Source organism: Talpa occidentalis, unplaced genomic scaffold (assembly GCF_014898055.3).
Source record: "Talpa occidentalis isolate TD23 unplaced genomic scaffold, MPIMG_talOcc4v2.1 talOcc4.9, whole genome shotgun sequence".
NCBI lineage: Eukaryota > Metazoa > Chordata > Mammalia > Eulipotyphla > Talpidae > Talpa > Talpa occidentalis.
The window spans coordinates 106486433-106506728 of NW_023605305.1; the positions used below are offsets into that span (position 1 = coordinate 106486433).

The following is a 20296-nucleotide window of genomic DNA, read 5'->3' on the forward strand; positions in this document are numbered from 1 at the left end:
AAATAAATCTTAAAAAAAAAAAAAAGAGCATAGCCAAGAGGATAGTGCCAGAACCTCTGGCAGTCACCACTAGAGATTTGTAAATACAAGGTGTTAGCTGGGGCCTCCCAGAGTTGGTGACTCCTAAGGCTTCACCGCAAGATGGATGGGCATTAGGTGGGTAGGTGGGTGGGGGACAGGCAAGGCATTCTAAGCAGAAGGAACAGCAAGCACAAAAGCGTGGAGATGGAAGAGCACGCGATACCCTGGGATAGGTGCAGTAACCACTGCTGTGAAGCAATTCAAAGAGAAATTTATTCAAGAGATTACTCAGAGCAAGCTGAGGATTTAAACCTGAGAAGGCAGCATCAGATTTCTCTGCAGGCTGATCCCACCCTCAGAAGTCCTGGTTTCCGTTACAGATACAGTTTGTGCAGGTGAGCTACGTGCAGAGGAGGTAAAGCGGGTATCTGGTTACGTTCTGGTTAATGAAGAAGGAGGAATGTTTTATATGCTTTCAAAGGGGATCTTTTATTCGGACATTGTTTGTGGGACTAGCACAAGAAAGGCTTCTAAAGCCTGCGTTCTGTCCTGGAGTGTGCTTTTTGAAGACAGACTATAGCTTATCTCTGGTTCTTTCTTCCAGCGACTTTCAACGTGACAGAGTAGGAGGTGGTGGTGGGGTGACCTTGGTGAGCGATTTGCCTGCAAAACACTTTGGTTATTTAAAAATAATTTGTTTTCTTTTTGCTGACTTAGGATTCTGTGACTGCCAGTGTAGCAGTTTCCCAGAGTGGAGAAATATCTAACCGAGCAGTAGATTTTGGTCTCCGTGGGGGTAATTTATGTTCATAAATTTATGTAACACTGGTATCATCAGAGTACTCTAGAAATATTGGTTTCCTAACTTCTTAAGTAACCTCTCAGGGAAAACACAGGAGGCCACAGTGTTTTTGGAACAGGGCCAGGACCTGAAGCCAGGCAGCCCGCCTCCAGAGTCTGTGTGGCTCCCCAGGGAATTCAGAGCCGCTGTAGCAAGAGGTGTAGCTGGAAAGGAAGCAGGGGTTGGATTATGAATGCTTTTGTAAACTGGAGGAAATAATTTTTTCCCCTAGATGTATGAAACCATTTAGTGTATTTAAGCAGGGGTGTGACTTGAGCAGATTTGCACTCCAGGAAAAATCGCTGGCTAAAAGTCAATTCCTTCCTTCTCTTCTCCCTTCCATCTGAACTCCCTAAATCTCTTCTCACTGGCATGGCTCATCGCCATTGTCATTACCTTGTCCTGCAGATGAAGGATAAGCGATTGCAAATTCTCTACAAAGTTCAGACACCCTCCTAAGCCTGTAAGTTGGCTTCCAAGGGATTTGTGTGGCTTTCCAGGTAGATGCATAACAGGATCCCCCACTTCACCCAGCCCATCAATGAAATAACTCAACACATTTTTCTTGAATCCCATGAGCTGTTTCCTCCTGACTGGAAGGAACTTAATCCAGTTGCTTAACCTCAATAATAAATACAAATGAATTTCCCTAGTACTTTTTGGGGAACTACTCCACCAAATTTAATGCACCTTTTCTTTTTTTTTTAAACCGTTCACAGGGGACAGCTATCCAGCCACTGTCATGGGCTGGAGACTACCCTGAGACTTTGCTCTGCACATGAGAGTGGTGCCAATTTAATATCTACAAATGTCAGTTTCCTGTGAGTTTGCTCCCCTTAAAACTAGCTTCTATTACACAGTAATACAGGAAAACAACCTCCTAGTTAAAAAGAGAGAAAAATCCTAAGCCTGTCTCCAAAGTCCTCTTTAATTTCCATCCCAGAGCTGGGGCTTTTCTGCCACTTACCTTTTTTTTTTTAAAGATTTGTTTATTTATATAAGCACTGGGTACAGTCAGAAGTGCCAGAGGGTGAGAGAATTCACCAGAGCCAGAGCGGGGAGCAAGAGCAGGCAGGAGGACCGAAGTGCACTGCTGAGGGGAGCAGCGGGCAGCAGGAGAGGTCTGCGCGCCATGTGGGACCCTCCTCCGATGGCCGGGGAGCAGCCGGGGATAGAACCGGCGTCGTGGAGGCTTTGGGCAGCTTTGCAACCCATCGCTCAACCGCGGCGCCACCTGGGAGGCCCCCACTTACTTTTAAGCCTTGTTATTCCAGTGTGTTTCTCCAGTTGTTTTTCTGGGCCTTCACATACATCAATGTATCTGTAGAAAATGTTTATGCCTCAAGTTTTCCTTTTCCTAAAATGTAAAAGGAATCATGCTCTACATACTAATCTGCAATCTAAGTTTTAAAATCCAACAGTGTGCCTTAGGGACCTTTCCATGTTCATATAGTTAATGCTTATTCTTATGTGCCTTGTGGTTTGCATAGTGTTGGCATTTATGTGATTCCCACTTATTACAAAAAAATGGCGTGATCTTAGCACATAACTCTGGATATATGGCAGAATTTTTTATAGTATGGAATTGTTGGGTCACAGGGTCTGATCTGAATTTTAGAAGACATTGACAAACTACCCTCCAAAGTAACAATACTGATTTGTACGTTCACCAGCATGAAATGAGTATAATGTTCCCCAAATCTTGTCACATTTAGGTTTTAATTTTTGTTCATCTGATAGATGGAAAAATGGCCTCTCAGAGTTAGTTGCAATGTGCAGTTCCTTGGATTATAAATCTTTTTAATGTTTCTTTTTCTGGACATCAATATTTCTATTTCTCTTTACTGTGCTTATGTTTTTGTCCACTTAAAAAAACTGAGTTGTCTGAATGATCTGTAAGAGTTCTTTGTAGAGTTGATAGTGATTGTTTTTATTTCATTTGCCATTTAATTTTGTTTCTTTGTGCCTTACCATAGAAAAGTTTTAGAATTTTAGTTCAATGTTGGGCCTTAATTAAATTCCACAAGTAATGTTAGTAAATGCTGTGAGGTGGGGTGCTATTGTTTTAGTATGTAACTAGTGTGTAATTGTCCCAATCCTATTTATGGGTTATCCCCACCAGTCAGAAAGCCAATCTTTAGCACACTTAATTCCCATTTATGTAAGGGTCTGTTTCTGAACTCCAGTAAAGTCCATAGCACTAAACAGTTTTACTTGATATCTTTACCAGGTCTTCACAGGGGCCATTTTCATCTCTGTTCTCTGCAACTGTATGATCTTGCCCTTATTTTCAGAACTTACTCTCAAGACTTGGGCATGAGCTGCAATCCCAGAACACAGTTGGGGGTGTGAGGAGGTATCTGTGTTGTAGTGACTGGATTCACATCTTAATAATTCTCTACCTATCCTGTACTCCCAAGAGAAATACAGCTGGACACCAGTAGCCTAAGTGCTATTTATTGAGAAGAGCAGAGAGGAGAGTAAAGCTCCCTAAGAGACAGGATGGAACTATGAGCAGTGCAAGTCCTGTTCAGCAGGGTCTCTTGTTACCCCACTGGGCCATCTTGTTGTTGATAGGCAACTTGAAGGAGCGGTCGGATTGCAGGAATGCAGCTATTTTCTCCAAAGCCTGAGGGGAAAGCAAACCGAACCTTCTAAGGACTCTAACCTAATCCAAAACAGCAATATTCACAGGCTGCTAGCCCGTCCCCCTGCCCCTCAGCCCCCACCACACTATGTCCCCACCACAGAGCCTTCAGAGTGCAGTCATTAGGCCCTCACCAAGACTTAAAGCTTTAGAAGTATCCCCAAATCATTGATCTCTTTAGGCAAAAGCTGGTGTTGGGCAAGAATCAATTGGGGGCGGGGTGCAGGGTTTGGACCCCAGGGGAGCATGTTTTCATAAGAGAAAGGTGCAGGGAGCATCACCTCAAAACGGCACATGAAAGCCTTCAGATTTGGAAATTCTTCCAGGCACTTGGGCTCAAACATCCGGTTCTGATCCAAGACATCGTAGGTAAGGAAATCCACAAAGGTGAGCTAGAGGGACAACGAGATGTCAGTGCTGGGGAGTTCATTAACACCTGCAGAGAGAGAAAGGCATCCTCTCCTTTCCTTTCTTCCTACCTTTTCCCCTGCAAACCAGGAGAATTTTCCCAGGAACAGGGAGAATTGTTTCAGTTGTCCAGGTAGTTGTTCCAAGTACTGAGGCTTCAGTTTTTCCTGGGAGAAGAGATAGAATAGATGCCATCACCTTCAGAGCTAATCAGGGCAGGGGCCAGTGATGGGAAACTGAGCAGCCCCCTCCCTAGATGCCTTCCTCTCACTGCCTTCAGGGAGGGGGCGCAGCATGGAAAGGAAGAAGGGCCAACACCAGAGTATATGATATCTCCTCCAGCCCCCCAAAATAAGAGTTCCGTATTCCACTCTGACACACTGGGTTGCTGAGAAGGTAGCAGCAGCAGACGGAGCAGAATTATCCCCTGGGTACCAGGTGCTCCTTCTCCTTGGTGCATGCCTGTGAAGGAAACTCACGTGGTCGGCGTGATAGCAGAGCCGTACAAGTTGCATGCGGAAATCCATGATTTGGTTCTCCATGATGTCCACGCGAATCTTCTCTTCTTCAGTGTCACCGCCTGTAGGCCAAATGACAACAAATAAACCTTGGCAATATCCACTCCCAGGTGAACAACCAGCCTGGTCTGCAGCACCCGCCCCATCCCACTTACACATATTATGCTTGCGGGCAATGTAGCGCAAGATGGCATTGCTCTGGGTGATCTTGTTCTTACCGTCCATGAGATAGGGCAGCTGGAAAGAAAAAGGCAGGTCAAATGAACATTTCTTTTGCCTCCCTGCCTCTCTCCAGGGGGAGATGAGATTTGCGGGGAAGTAGACAGCAGAGAGAAGATGCCGGGTTAGGAAAGTAAATTGATGTTAGTGACTGGGTCCCCATCTGGTTCTAGATAGGGGTTCCTCAACCGTGTGTGTGTGTGTGTGTGTGTGTGTGTGTGTGTGTGTGTGTGTGTGTGTGTACGTGCATGCTGTGGACACTCTCCCAGAATAGGGTTGTAAATGCATAAAGCAAATGACATCTATTTATACAATGCAGAAAAAATAAAAAAAAAAAAAACAAAGTTTGAGTAACTATATGCCTACTAATGCATTAAATAACAAGCAGATGTAACACCTATCATAATTTCAAAGTATTGATGGATATAAGTATTTCTAACACAAGCAATATAGTATGAAAACACTTGAATTCTACTTGTGACAAAGTCACAGACATGGCTAATAACCCATGCCGTTCACTGCCATATTTACAATAGAAGGAACTATTAACTTTTAGTTAGTAGTTAGAAGTGAAAATGTTTTTTTTTTTCCTCCACCCAACTTCAAGGATCCCTGGATTCTACCTATTCTTATTCAAGTCAAGAGCCCTTATTTTAGATCCTCCTAGGCCAGAGAAAAAAGAAACAAGGATAGACCCGATGGCCTGCCCTTCTGCATCCCTTCCCCTAAAGCCACCTACGTTGGGGAAGTCCAGATCTAGCTTGAATTTCACATCCAGCCATTGGCTTCTGTCATAGTCAGGAGCTGTAAGAGAGAGAGGATGCAGCGGGACCCAGCTTCCTTAATAGCGCACCTGAGGTGAGTGGAAAGACCTAAAGGAATAACTGAACCCCAATACCTCTCATTCCCAGGCCCTATAAACGTCACCATTTCATCTTTGGGGCCTATTCAATTAAAAGTTAAGGCTGGGTTGGGCTGCAGCAGACAAAGGCAGAGACTTCCCAGGTGATTGTGTTCAGAGTCTCCCAAGGGACCCCTCACTGATGCCACCTTCAGGGCGCAGAAAACTGGGCCAGTGGAAGGGCCCCCCTGGCTTAGACGGCGGTGACCGGTGTCCAGAGCGGCATTACCTTCCCCGCACGTGTACCGTTTCTCCTCGTAGGCGGTGTCGGTGAACTCCAGGAGCATGCGGATGGCGTGCGCCAGCTGCAGGGACAGCCGGGTCAGCGCCTGCGCGGCCCCGACCGCGTCCCACCCGCCAACGTCCCCCTCCCGCCGGCCGACGGGTCGTTAGGAACCCCGCGCCCAGCGTCCGCGGCCTGCGGGTCTCAGGCCCTCCTCGGCGGGCCGGGGGACCCCAGGGGTGGGGCGGGGTGGGCCTCCGAGGCCGGGGCGCCCAGCGGGGGCAGGCCCCGTCGCGGGGACCCCTTGGCTCCCTAGCGGGGCCCCCAATCTCGGAGACCGCGCACCCCGAGGCGCCCGCCGCCGCCGGCCTCTCCATCCGCCCCCCTCCGCCCCCCTCTGCCCCCACCAGGCGGCTCCGCCCCTGAGAAGGCGCTCACCCCGCGGATATCCCAGTAGCCCAGGATCATGGTCGACTTGGCCGACATGGTGACGAGGTGGCCGGTACTGAACTCCGACGGCGAACGGGCGGCACTTTATACCGGACGTAATGGGCGGGGCCAACGAAGTCTCCGCCCACACGCCCCCCGCCCCGCGCGCCCCCGCCCCGCGCGCCCCCGCCCCACGCGCCCGGCGCCCCGCGCGCCCACCCTGACGCGCCCACCCTGACGCGCCCCCCGCCCCGCGCGCCCACCCTGACGCGCCCCCCGCCCCGAGCGCCCACCCTGACGCGTCCACCGCCCCGCGCGCCCACCCTGACGCGTCCACCTCCCCGCGCGCCCACCCTGACGCGCCCCCCGCCCCGCGCGCCCATCCTGACGCGTCCACCGCCCCGCGCGCCCACCCTGACGCGCCCGGCGCCCCGCGCGCCCACCCTGACGCGCCTGGCGCTCCGCGCGCCCATCCTGACGCGCCCCCCGCCCCGCGCGCCCACCCTGACGCGCCCCCCGTTCCGCGCGCCCACCCTGACGCGCCCGGCGCTCCGCGCGCCCATCCTGACGCGCCCACCGCCCCGCGCGCCCATCCTGACGCGTCCACCGCCCCGCGCGCCCACCCTGACGCGCCCACCGCTCCGTGCGCCCACCCTAACGCGCCCCCGCCCCGCGCGCCCACCTTGACGCGTCCGGCGCTCCGGTGGACGCGGGGCTTCGGGCGACCCGAGGTGAGGCCCGCGCTGCAGGACCCGCCCAGGCTTGGGGTTCAGCGCTCCCCGCGCGTGGGGGTCGTGATTGGTTGGTTAATATGCCCCCTCAGGGCGGTCAGCGCCCGCAGCCCACACAGTGAGGGGCCTGTTATCCGGCGAGCGTGAGGTACTTTTAAAAATATTCATGGAGCCGGGGTGGGCTGGCTTGGGGGAGCGAGTATGGAGGGCGCAGGTGGGTAAGCACCAGTGTTACCGAACGCGGGCCTCAGTTTCCCCCAGCCAATGGAAGGAGACACTTTGAGGAAAAGGAAAGTGGCTTAATTTGTGGGCATATGAGGAGGGCAGCACTTAGTCTGAAAGAGCCGTCCTGCTCTTGGGCAGAGGGCAGGGGTGTTTATACAAAGGGAAAAAAGTGGAGGTGGGCTTGGGTCTGTAAAGGGGAGGGGGAAGGGGTTGGCACTGGGATGGGTGGGCGCCAGCTTGTTTTTCTTCAAAAGCTGATGTTTAACTTTCTCTTCCTTGAAATGCTCATCTGGGAGGCTGGGTCATGAAGATAAAGCTATCAAATAAGGGGGAAATTGCAATAAATGGGGGAAAGACAAACTGGTAATCTTGTTGATGCCCATCAAAGACAAACCTGTCAGGAAATAGGGGAAAGACAAATTTGTTAATGCCTGTCTGAGAGACTGGTCATACGTAACTGTATCACCAAGCGTCAGGTCCTGAGCTCTAGGGCATCGCTGTGTTTGGTGTGTGCCATGTGGGTGGGCGGGGAAGAGTCTGAGGCTTTCCTTGGTGGTGCCCTGGACCACCTAGGACACTCAGCCTCTAAGCCCCACCTAGCCTAGGTGCGGGGCATCACATTTCTCCATTAGCTCAGTTGAAGCAAGGTTGGGACTTTTGACAAGGACATTTCACTAAAAAGAAGAAAGAAAAAAGCACAAACGCACAGGGACAGATGAATTTATAATGTCTGGGTTTCTCCTTCCAAAATAACACCAAGGGCCAGTCTCAGAGGAACTTGAGGTATGTGACCAACATTACAGAGCATGTATGGCATGCCAGGTAATAGTCTCGGTATTTCATATGTTAGCTAATTTAGTCCAATTTAAGTTTCACAATTTAAAAAAGCTGTTGTAACTCTGTGAAGTAGGTATTATGCCCCTTTTATAGAAGAGGGTTACTGAGAATTGGGGAGGCTGGGTGAGCTGCTCAGTTCAAGTTTTCACTGGTGTTCTGGGATTCAAACTTAGGTCTATCTAAAACTAGTACAAAAGTCTATCTAAAACTAGTACAGCTTGTGCTAGTTCCACCGAACTTGGATATCAGGACCCTCCCTTGCCCCATCTCACTCTTTGCTGGGAAATATGGGGCTAAACCACATTCCCACCCCTACTCCCTGCCCTCCCCCCCAGAACTTCCCTGCCTCCAGGTCTTCTTTAACTGTTTCTTCTCTCTGTGACGCTCCAGAGGGTGATGGGCTCATCTCTCCTCCTCCATCCAAAGAAATTAAGTTTACTGGTTAAATTTTGCCGCTGACAGACCCCAAGAGTCTCCCTTATTTTCTCTTCTGTGAGGCACATTTTTGCTCTCCTATTCTGTGGGCAGCTAAGAGAGGCGACTTTCTAAGGCCAGGAACTTGAAGGGCTGTCACGGACGGTCTGAAAATAGTATAATCCGGGACCAAGATTTTGTTAGGGGCATGGATAAATTCAGCTGAGAGAGACTTAGGGAACATCCTCAGAACCCTCAAGCAGCCCCTGACTCACAGGTACATCAGGCCTTACCTGCAGACGAACTTAGTAAGACTACCTCTACTGTTCAGTGGGCAGGGGAGCCATCACAGTGTGAGATGAAAGACGAGAGTGCCAGCCCTGGGCACTCAAAATTAGAAGCCATAGTGGCCTGAATTCTTCACTGAACTTTTGGCAAAACAAGAACCCGGAGAGTGAAGTGACTGCCCAGGGTTTACACAGCCAACTGGTAGACTTTTGACTTCTGGGCCCAAGTTCCTTATACACTGCCACTAAGGAGAGAAGCTGGGGAGGGAGCTCAAGACTGGCTTACTTCACAGGAGGGCCAAGTTGTTAAGTAGGGTCTAGAGCACCTGCCTTGTCTGACAGTGTTTCTCTGATCATCAGCCAATGTGGCTGATCAAAACCTCTCTCCGCCTGGTGCCCTTTGCTCCCGTGAAGTGTGTCCTCAGCTGTGCTGTGCCTCGGGTGGAATGTACATGGGAGCATGGTGGACATAGCCTTATGTTGGAGTTTGTTTAGGAAGAGAGTAAGGAGAGCATGGGCCAGAATTCTCAGCTCCAGGCTGCAGTGGGAACTCCCACGCTCATCCTAACACTCTGGGCCAGGGATGGGGGGAGAGGGCTGCTGCTGTCCCAGCCCCTCCTGCCTCTCTGCCTTTGGCTCCCATCAGTTCCAGAAGAAGCTGCAAGGGACGCGTTGAGACAAGCTTAAGGATGCGATTATTCTGGACGACAGAGAATAAACAGTCCTGATGAATTGAGGCAGGAGTGGTTCATGTTTAGGAAAGAGATACAATAAATAGGTGGTAGCTGGGGACAACTTCCACACACGGCTCTTTTCTTTCTTTCGTTTTTTTTTTTTTTTTAAAGATTTATTTATTTATGCATACAAGAGCTGGGGTACAGACCAGAGGCATGGGGCGTGGTGGGGGGGGGTTGAGAGGATTCACCAGAGACAGAGTGGGGAATAGAACAGGCAGATTGACCCAAGTACACTGCTGAGGGGAGCAGCGGAAGAGTCAGGAGAGGTCTGCCTTGCCGTGTGGGTTGCTCCCTGGTTGGCCAGGAATTGGAATTGAACTCGTGCTGCAGTGGCTGCAGATAGCTTCATAGGTTGCGTCTTAACCCTTGCGCCACCAGGGAGTCCTCACACACGGCTCCTTTCAACCTCTGGGCTTGTCATCCTCTTCTGTGTGAGCTGGGGTGTGGGGTTCATCTCAGACTGGGAACCTGAAGAGAAATCCTCTGTGACAGGGCCTTGGCCTCAGATGTGTCCAAGTTGGTGCCTAATGGACTATCTGAGGAAAGAGAAGGATTCAGATGATGCTGGTGAGGGCCCCCAGAGCTCATGGCAGCAGTCCCCATGGAGCCTCAAGGCATTCCTGGGCATACCAAGCCGCAACCTCAGGGACATCTTGTGCCCAGTACCTCAGTTCCTTCCCAAGGCTGGCACTCTCACTCCCACCCAGAGAGCTCCCGGCATTTCCATAGGGGTCAGGACCCCAGGGTGCCTCACCCCCAGTGTCCTCCGGACAGCATCGAGCCGAGTCAGGACCCGTGGGGCCTCCTGCGGACACATTCTCTGGAGGTCCCCAGGCTTTATGTGAAGTAGCTGGTCCCCGGTCAGGGACCCAAGGGCCTTCACCGTGCTGGGAACAAAGACAGCGGACAGTCAGCGGGGAGCAGCTCCTCAGTGGGCCTGAGGCTCTGTAGGGGCCAGGAGGTTGAGGCTCCAGGAGAATTCAGGGACTAGGGAATCTAGAGGTCAAGGAGTGAAATAAGTATTTTGCCTTCGACCCGTCTCACACCTCGCAGGCTTAAGGAGAGGAAGAGATGCTCGTGGTGGGAAGGGTGACTGGCAGCCGAGTTTCCGCCCTCTCCAGCCCTATAGCCTCCCCATGGCAGGGGCTTCCCTCTTTGTACTCTATCAAGGCGGGGACACCACCCCACCCCCGCCCGCCCCGTCTTCTCCCCTTAACTGGGAACAAGCGTTGCTGCAGGAGGCGGCGCCTGTGTGTCCGCCAGGTACTGGGTGGCTCAGCTGTGCGGTCAGGGTCCCTGGGCTTTCTTTCTTTTTTTTTTTTTAATTCTTTTTTTTTAATTTTTTATTTTTTTTAATAGAGGCATGTTTTATTTATTTATTTATTTGTTTGTTTGTTTTGTTTATACATGCACTGGGTACAGTCAGAAGCGCGGGAGGGTGAGAGAATTCACCAGAGCCAGAGCGGGGAGCAGAGCAGGCAGAAGGACCGAAGTACACTGCTGAGGGGAGCAGCGGGCGGCAGGAGAGGTCTGCGCGCCATGCGGGACCCTCCTCCGGTGGCCGGGGAGCAGCCGGGGATTGAACCGGCGCCGCCGAGGCTGCGGGCAGCTTCGCAACCCAGCGCTCAACCGCTGCGCCACCAGGGAGGTCCTCCCTGGGCTTTCTTGGCTGATCTCTGAGCCCTTTACAAAGGTTCTCCAGACACACTTCCCGGGGTGAGGCACTCACGCAGGGGAGAAGTTCTCTCTCTGCAGCCAGGCCGTGACCTCTGCAGGCTTGGAGTTAAATCTCAGGTTCATTGGCTAGAATCAAGGGGACAGGCGATCAGAGACTTCTCAGAGCCACCCACAGCCCCCATCATCTGGGCTCCCATCAAATCACTCATCTCACTCCATGATTTGCTTCTGTGGCAGGTTCTGTGCTTATTCTCTGTCCTGCTTGGCACACGGTAGGTGTGTGATAATTTGGGTTAAGTCAAACCAGGGCTGTCTCCTTCACTTGTCACTGAGCCCTCCCTGGCCTGCCTCCCACTCAGGCCTCCTGGCTGGTCTAGGCTGGGTCGTACCAGTGGGGGTGTCGATGGGGAGGATGGTAGGGGCTGCAGGATGTTGCTGGGAATGTAGCCTTGCCGCCCCGTCTCCTTCTTCACCAGCCACCACCGCTTGCTCTGGTCCAGAACCTGCCAAGAGTCCCTGCCTCAGTCACCTCTGAGCCTTTGTCCCCAGCCCTCCTCCTCCCCAGCAGGGCTTCTCCCACCTGGTCCTTCCCCACGCGCCTTCCCTCTCTGGGCCACCCACTCTGGCAGCCCCATGCCCAGACCAGCCACCCAGAACGCCACCACCAACTCTTCCAGGCTCATGCCCAGTCTCACCTCCAGCACCTCTCCCTGCGCCACAGTCACTTCCTGTTGATTCCTAGCTTCAAACTCACATACGACCTGCATTCTCAGGGCTGAGTTGGCAGATTTGGGACTGGAGGGCCTGCCAGGTTGGTCCCCAGGGCCACCATTGTAGGTCTCCTCTTGAGCGAAGTGTGAGGGGCTCCCAGACCTAGGCCTCCCCGCCACCCCAACACAGAGTCAGGATGACTGGAGAAAGGGCCCTCAGAGAGGGAGCCCTGTCCAGCCTCAGAGCCCCAGATATCTCCCACCTAGAGTCTGGTAGTAACTTTTGGGTTTCCTGAGGTTAATAGCACATCAGTATTAGGTGGGGCTTGGGCAGGGTGGGTTGGGGGTGGGGGGCTGTTTCTGCAGGCGGGAGGGGTCTGAAATGTCCCTTATTTCCAAGAGTCTTCCTGAAAGCGGACTGTTCTCTGTCTGAACTCTCCTCCGAGTGCTTGCTGCCTGGGCGCTGGGAAGTCAGAGACGTGTGTGGGTAGTGGTGTGAGAGGGATTGGAGACTAAGAGGGTGAAAACTGCTCATTCATCCAAGGTCGGGGAGGCGTGTGCTGTTCTGTTTGTACATGTGTATGTCTGGCTGCAAGAGAGCCCCGAGGGTCTCTGAGATGCAGCTGCCAGAGAGTCACAGGATCAGTCCTGACCCTCCCTCCCACGTGGACCGGATTAAGCCTAGGGCATACCGGGCGTAGGTGTAGTCCTGGTATCCCGAGGGCTCCTGTAGGCACACAACAGAGAGTGAACAAGTGCAGGAAGACAGCTGGCAGGGTGTGGGAAGCTGGGTTATCAGACCACAGACCCCCTGGCACACAGCTACCAAGTATCCCCTTCTCTCCCCTCCCCTCCCCGCCCTGCATATATGGGTGCCCTGCTGACCCCACCTGCCACTTAGCTAGCATGTACTTCTGGTTTGGACTGAGAGCAGAAACTCGCTGAGGACCAGGGCTTTGAGCAGGACTGTGTCCGAAGCCCCCTTACCTGGCTGGAGGGCTCCGGGGGCTGCCAGCCATCAGAGAACGTGGGCTGGTAAGGCGGGGGCTCATTGCCCGTCCAGTTGTCCCTGAGGAGAGAGCAAAGCTGAGTCCATTCTGCCAGGCTCTGGAAAGGGAGAAGACGACAGGGCCTAGCCTCGGGGAGCTTCTTGGTAATGGAGGACACAGCCACGTGCACAGATGAAAGGCCCCGGGACACCCCCCAAGCAGCCAAGAGTAAAGCATGAACAGAGGCCACCAGGCAGGCTGCGGCACATCACTGCCCACGAAGGGCAGGTAGGGCTGGGGTTTGCATTAAAGTGGCAGAACCACAGACCCTGTTGGAGTCTCCTGCATGTTTGTTAGATTTGCTTTCAGTTTCCCCGCAGCACTGTAGCTAACTAGAGTGTGGCGCTCCATCTTGGGGTCACAGCTGAGTGGCTCCGGTTGACTCAGGGTGGGGGTGGACTTGCCTCTCAGCCTCCCCCTGCCCTCTGCACTGGACCCAGGAAAGGGGTGCTACGGTGGCCTCCAGGCTTGTGCGGCTTGGAATACACCCCACTAGGCAACCTGGGGATGCTTACTCAGCTTCCTGCCTCACCAGACGTAGGTGAATGTTTCTACTTCTGCACTACAGCTGGACGTGGGGCCCCTGGGTTATGGCTCCTCTCACACGGTGTCTGCCCGGGACGCTCCCACGACTGTCTTACTATTAATGACTTGAACCTGAGAGCGTGTCCCGAGTCGAGTGGTTGGTTCCTAGGAAGTACTGATGCATATTTATTCATGGGGAACACAAACATTATTCCCTGTTCTCAGTCTTTTTAGATTCCTTTGCCCTAAAAACATGCTCAAGCCTTTGATGCCATGAGTATTCCTTTTAAGCCACCATTCTATTACCTCTTTACCCCATGTGTGAGAATACGGCTCTATATCGCCTAGCCTACATTTTCATACCTCTGGTTCTTTTATTATTTCTCGCAGCCTGAATTCTACCACGGCCATTACTTATTGAAATCAGTCCCATGATGTCCCGATCGCTCTTACGGTCTGTTTCCTTCTTGATCACCCCAGCACTTAGTGCTATTTATAACTTTGGGTCAAGTCACTTTAAAATGATTTGCCTGAAATTTAACTCTTTTCAGGGTTTTTACATCTTTTGCGTTTGTCTTTCACTTCTAGTTATTTTAAGAGATTAGAAAATATCTTAGGGCGCATCTAACTTAAATTTACATTTAATACAATAGAAAGAGAAAGTCGAAGTTATGTGGAATTGGGGAGAGGGAGTCGTGGGTACTGAGTTTTATTTAATTGATTTGACTGATGGATATAGAGTGACTGGGATGATGACAAAGTTCTGAAAATGGATAGTGGTGATGTTTGTACAGTCCTGAGACTATTCTTGAGACCATTGGCTCATACACTTAAGAATGGTTAACATGGTAAGTGTTTTCTTATGTGGAGTCTACCACAATAAAATAAATAGAATGCATTGAATTTTAATTCGTGTCTTTAGTGGGGTGGACAAAACTGAAAATCCTTTCATGGGGCCGAAGGGAAAAGAACTGGTTTCTCAACAAAATTCCCATTAGAACCACTGTCTCGTTTTCCAGTTGACCTCTCTGTCTTTCTGAAACCCTCTTTGCTCTTGAGTTTCCTGCCCCTGGTTTATTGTTTCTCTTCTTAACTTTCTGGGATTTCTTTGCCTCCTTGGCCCTTTATCCTTCCACCATCTACCTGCAGAAGACGTTCCCCAGATGCTGCCCCCTCTCCTGGGGGGTAGTGCTTGGTACCTGGAGCTCCAGAACTACCAACTGGAGCACTCACCTCTGGGGGCTTCATCTCTCACTTCCCTACGGCTGGTTCTCCATGTGTAGCCAGGTGGGCACCTGAGGGTCTCCACCTGCTCGGGGCAGTGTTCCACCTGGCCCCAGCTCTGCCGGCCCAAGCTGCTTTGCAGCCCAGCTCCTTGTAGCTCTTATCAACTTGACCTTGTCCAGCTGCCCATCTCACGATCACATAGGCCCGGAATATCTTTCTCTCTCCACTCCTCTGCCAGTGCTTGCCAAGTCCTACCGATGTTACATTTGCAGTATCTTTTACGTCAGCAATTCTTAAATTTTAGGCTGAACTGAGACAAAGTTTTCACTTTGTCCTTGATAAAAATGAGAAAATATTTTAGTGGAAGGTTGCCAACTCTCCTTAGGAAGAATTGTTCTTTCTTTCTGAGGTAATGCCTTTCCTTGCGTGGTGGGTAATGGTAAATGTGGTCATTTAAAACAACAACAACTCAGTCTAATAAAAAGTTGAGGAACCCCTATGTACAGTTCTTCAATTTGCTTTGAGGTACTTCTGGTTTCTGACAATGTCGAATTTGGCCACTTCCAGTGGCCACTGCCCTGTGCCCCCATGTGCGTTGCCCAGCTCAGGCCTTGTCTTCACTCACCGACTGGTGGTCCAGGCCTCGCCCAGCCCCATCCAGAGATCTTCCTCATGCGGGCTAAGACTGGACTGCAGCATGTCGATGGCTTTGGAGGTGAGGAGGGGTGAGGTGACACGGGCTGCTAGGTCAGGTACAGGGCACTGGTTCAGGATCTAGGGTGGGAGGAAAGCTGTCATGAAGCCTAGGCTCCTGGGCCAAATGGGAGCAGGAAAAGTCTTGGCGCTCCTGGCTTCCCCTTTTGCCAGTGGCCCCACCTGCTTCAGGCCTGTTGTTCCTTCCTATCTCCCTATCTCCCTGGTGTCCTTGGCTCTACCCCCCTACCCTCAGTCCATCTAACTGGCTAAGGGGTGCTATGCATAGTGGGGTTGGTGTCTTGGGGTCAAAGGTGTGATGGGTGAGCAAGGGGAAGACCCCACAACTTCCCTCTGCCATCCACCTTCTACCCACCACCCTGGTCTCAGCTCCATCTTAATTTCAGCCTGTCTCTCTTTACCACCCTGCCCTCGCCCCAACTTACCATTTCCAGAATCTGGAAGATCATGTGCACATACTCGGGGGCAGTTATTTCCTGCAGACTGTTGGCCAGCTTTCCCTGGGGACATAGGGCGACACCATCAGCACCCTTCATCCCACCCCACTCCCACCTTCACTGGGACCACAGAGGCTCATAATTGTTCTGGACTTTCTTGGTTGGGGGTCTGGCACTTTCCAAAAGTTCCAGGATAGGAGAGGGGAGGCTCCAGGGGGTTAAGTTGGAGAAGCATGTCTGAGACCCGAGAAGAGGGGGTTGCTGCGGTGGGGGTGGTTGGAAGCGGTGGGGAACTTGTGGGGAGCCGTACCAGAAGGTTGAAGCTGTATTTGATCTTCTGAAAGCACTCAACATACTCTGCCTCAGCTATCCCTGGGGGAGAAGGGGAGAGGAGGCGGGTCACAGGCCATCCTGAGACACCCCTTCTTCCATGCTTCTTCCTTGGCCCTCAGTACACACCCCCCTGTTCCTTCTTCTTTTTCTTCCCCAATTTCTTCTTCTTTTTCTTCTGATTGGTATTTGCCTGGGCCTTCAGCTTCTTCGTGAACAGTTCGATGTCATCTAGGATGTGGTTCATCACCTCCTGGGCTCCAAACAACGGGGGCCTTGAGTGAGCAGTTAGGCCCGCCTTGGAACTCCCACCCAGGGTCTGCCCCTGCACCACACAGCCCAAAGCTCAGGCCCAATCCAGGCCTCACCAACCCCCTTTTCCCTCCTCAGCCCAGGGCCTGCCTGGGTCATCCAGGACCTGGCCTCCAAGGGGTGAGGGGTGAGTGTGTTCCCTTCTGCCAGGCCCAGAAAGCCTCAGCCAGCCCAGGACAGCTGCAGTTACCTCATCCCTCTCTGGGTCCTCAGGGGATTGGGACCTCATTGGAGGAGATGGAGGGAACATGCTTGGTTCTTGGGCACTGGGGTGGCGTGACCGGGGTCCTGGGGATGATGAGGTGTCTGCAATGTAAAAGGGAACATGGTCCAGATACTCTTTGATCTAAACTTTCTTCTCCCACCTGCCCCCACACTCCAAACTTACTGCGCTGTGAGGGCATCCTGTAGAGCTGTTCTGGAGGGAGCACCTGCTCCAGGGGAGGCCCCCGCTGTGAGGGCATCCTGTAGGGCTGTTCTGGAGGGAGCACCCGCTCCAGGGGAGGCCCCCGCTGTGAGGGCATCCTGTAGGGCTGTTCTGGAGGGAGCACCTGCTCCAGGAGAGGCCCCCGCTGTGAGGGCATCCTGTAGGGCTGTTCTGGAGGGAGCACCCGCTCCAGGGGAGGCCCCCGTTCCACGGGGGGTCCTGGCTCCAGAGGAATTGGCCTTTCTAGAGAAGGCCCCCTCCATCTGTCCTGTTGTGGGTGGAGGGCTCCAAATCGGGGCCTGGTGGGATATATGGTGGGGACACATCTTTGACAGGCTCCTTAGGACAATGACTTGCCCACAGGACCAGAGAGAGCATCATCTCTCTCCAGGAGTCCACCCACTCACTGCCCCTTCTCCATGCCCATCTGTGTCCTGGTCCCAGCTTGAACTTCCCAAGCTCCAGGCCCAGTTGGATCAGGCTCTCCAAGATGTGGGATCAGAGTCTGACCCACCCAGGTCCAAGCTCCAAGGCCGAGAGGTGATTGGGGCAGCAGCTGTTTACCTTTGCTCCCGTTCCTCCTCCATGGCCTTCTGCAGGCTGGTTTGCAGTCGCTCGGCCTGAGGAAGCAGAAATCAGGCAAATCAGACTGGGCGTTGGGGGAGAGAGAGAGAGAGAGAGAGAGAGAGAGTGTGTGTGTGTTGCTTTTGGGCCCCATACCCACTCTGTCCCTGGTCCCACCACCTCTGGCCACTCACCCCCACTTCCTGGCACTGGAAGAGCATGGTGCTGATGCCGGGCATCCCTGAATCCTGCGCCGTGATGGACAGAACCGAGTCGTAGGAGCAGGTGCTGGCCACGTCTATGGACTGGATGCCATCCAGGCGGTAAGATTCCAGCTCCTCCTGAATGGGGTGAGAAGTCAGCTGTGAGGTCACTGAGGGCCATGGTGTCCTCTGGGAGCACCTGGCCTGAGTCACTCCAGTCCTCTGAGAGGGTGGACACTGATGGCATCCCCCCGGCCCCTGGGCTTCTGTCTCCCCTTTCTTCATAGGCCGGGACATGGATTGCATGTGAGGGGATGGCTTTGTTCAGGGCCTGGAGGCCTGGAGTTCAGGAGTCTGGTCCTTGCTGTTCTATAGCCTAGGTAGTCTGTGACCCATTATGGGATATGGGGTGGGGGCGGCACTGACCTTCGTCTCGATGTCCAGCAACTGGAGCCAGCCATCTCTAACCTGCAGGAGCAAGTCCTGGCTCCACACTCGGCCCTCAATGTCCATTTCCCGAAGCTTCTGCAGGGCATCCTTGGGCTCCTGGATTTTCCGAATCCCCAGCTTACATGTCATCAGGTGCTGAGGGGAGGAGGCCGGGGCAGGGAAAAGGTTAAGGGGGGCGGGTCACAGGTAGTGGTGGGCAGGTTAGGGGGTGGGGGAAAGGCAGAAGAGGAGGAAGACATGTCCCTGGACTTCTTGTGTGGGGAGGTCCCAGGCCATCCTGATAAAGCAGCCTTTGAGGTGAGGGCCGGAAGCAGGCCCTGGATGGGGCCCCAAGTTGTACAAGGGGGTTCAGGACTCTGGAGGAAAGACTGTCAGGCCTTCAATAGCCCAGGTGGGGGGGACTGGATATTGGTCCATGGGTGTGGGCTCCAAATACCCAACAACTAAATCTGAACTCTGGGCGGGAGACAGGACCCTCCAATTCTGTCCCTGGTTTCCTTTGCTCCCTTTGGGGACATACTGGCCTAGCCTGGTCTTTCTCCTCACTGACCTCACATTCCTTTGCTCATGCTGTTCCCCACATCCAGAATGCCTTTCCACCTCCCGTAGTCCTTTACCTCCTGGTCTCTCGGGAGGATCAAGCCCCACCTTCTCCCTGATTCTTGCCCAGCAAGGTCTGAGGTGCTCTCAGGTCCTTCCCAGCTGCTAGTGTGACCATTCCTGCAGGTTTTTGCTGTTATTCTTCTTCCTCAAAGAGACCCCACTTTCCCCAGTCTGAGGCTGCCCTCATAGGTCAAAATCTTGCTCGCCCCTCTGTTCTAAGCTCTTGTTGGGGGGCTGCTGTCTGCCCCTTGATCACTCTGCCCTTGGCACAGTGACCACACTGCCAGCGTATCAGGGGACCCCCTCCCCCCATCCTGGACATACCTCCCGCTGTTCTCATCTCTGGGACTTAAATGAAGCTACTTCCCAACCCCCACTTCTGCCTTGAAGCCCTCCCCCCACCCCAGCTGGCTGGGGGAACCCTGCCTCTATTGCTCTATGGAGCTGCTAGGTCATCACCCCATATCCCTCCTGCTTCTCTGCTGACAGCCCTAAAACTGCTGCTGCCCTGGGACTGCTTCTGCCGTGAATGCTTCGGCCTGCCCAGCTGTGTGCCTTCCCGCCAGGCCCTGCTCGTCTGTGCTTTCATCCCCGTGACCCCAGCCCTCCAGGCAACCAGACTTCCAAGTGGCTCAGTCATCCTTCCAGGCTGGGCCAGACTCTGTTCCTACTGCAGGTAGCGCTTGCCTGCCCTTCCCATGAGCTTGGGGCCAGACCCCTCCTGTCTCCCTGCGTGGCCCTCTCAAGCTATTGCAGGGGCCACTGACCTCAGGCATTCCTGCCCGGGGCCATGGCAGAGTCTGCGCAAAGAGCAGCTGCCTGGGGACCTGCGTGGCAGGGAGTGGATCGGGAGACAGGTGGGGGTGGGGTGGTGTTTGTGGGTGCTCCTGAGCCATCCCTGTACCCCCTTCCTGCCTGGGGACAGGACACCCACCAGCTAACCTCCCACCTGGCCTTCCCTGTGGGGCCCCACAGAGTGCTCCTCCTTCCTCACACTTAGAGGCTCAGCTAGACCCGAGTCACCAGATGGAGCTGGGTTAGGCCCTTGGCATCCATGGCAGGACTCGTCTGAGATGTCTGGATGTGGCAGGGCATCAGGTACGTGGGGAACGGACCCTGGTACTCACCTCCACCCTGTGCTGCAGGTGGCTGGGGTCTGTGACCAGGTTCTGTGAGTATTCCTTCCGGTTCACTGTAGGGTACAAAACAGGATGGTGGGGGCCAACGAATGGGGGAGATAGAGACAATTGCAGGGGGTGGTCAGTGTGGGGAGGGAGAGATCCAGAGTCCAGGGTGTTCAGGGGAGGGCAGGGGATGGGTGGTGGTGCTTACGGTAAATGGTTTTGCTGCTGGGCCGGGACATGTTGAGGACTATCCGCTGCTGAGCACAGATGACTCCCTAGAAGCCAAACTGAACCGGAGAGAGCCCTCAGGGCTGGGGAGAGAAACACCAGGGCAGGGTAGGGCAGGCTATTGCGGCTCATCCCTGACCTGGGCCTGAGGCTTGGACCAGACTCTGACCTGGGGCCTTGGGAATCAGACCCAAAGCCCCTGACTTCAGGGGTCTTTGATGCTGCCCCGCACCGTGCCGTCACTGAGGAGCCCTCCATTTGATTGGACCTGGGACACC

General features: G+C 53.4%; 2 protein-coding genes across 2 annotated transcripts; both read right to left on the bottom strand.

Moving 5' to 3' along the window:
* Window positions 1–3286: 3286 nt before the first annotated feature.
* GSTM3 (glutathione S-transferase mu 3) lies at window positions 3287–6354 on the bottom strand. Its single transcript, XM_037500178.2, has 8 exons — window positions 6217–6354; window positions 5785–5860; window positions 5394–5458; window positions 4591–4672; window positions 4397–4497; window positions 3989–4084; window positions 3791–3901; window positions 3287–3491 (listed from the first exon to the last, which is right to left on the bottom strand). Exons 1-8 carry the CDS (start codon window positions 6262–6264, stop codon window positions 3393–3395), a joined length of 678 nt encoding a protein of 225 aa, XP_037356075.1. The 5' UTR covers window positions 6265–6354; the 3' UTR covers window positions 3287–3392.
* Window positions 6355–9962: 3608 nt separating this feature from the next.
* Window positions 9963–20029, bottom strand: EPS8L3 (EPS8 like 3). Its single transcript, XM_054691556.1, has 18 exons — window positions 19999–20029; window positions 19794–19858; window positions 18040–18198; window positions 17605–17751; window positions 17411–17466; window positions 16961–17145; window positions 16610–16716; window positions 16237–16360; window positions 16088–16149; window positions 15766–15840; window positions 15252–15400; window positions 12813–12894; window positions 12491–12552; window positions 11811–11988; window positions 11505–11618; window positions 11168–11241; window positions 10142–10325; window positions 9963–9974 (listed from the first exon to the last, which is right to left on the bottom strand). Exons 1-18 carry the CDS (start codon window positions 20027–20029, stop codon window positions 9963–9965), a joined length of 1866 nt encoding a protein of 621 aa, XP_054547531.1.
* Between the last annotated feature and the right edge of the window lie 267 nt (window positions 20030–20296).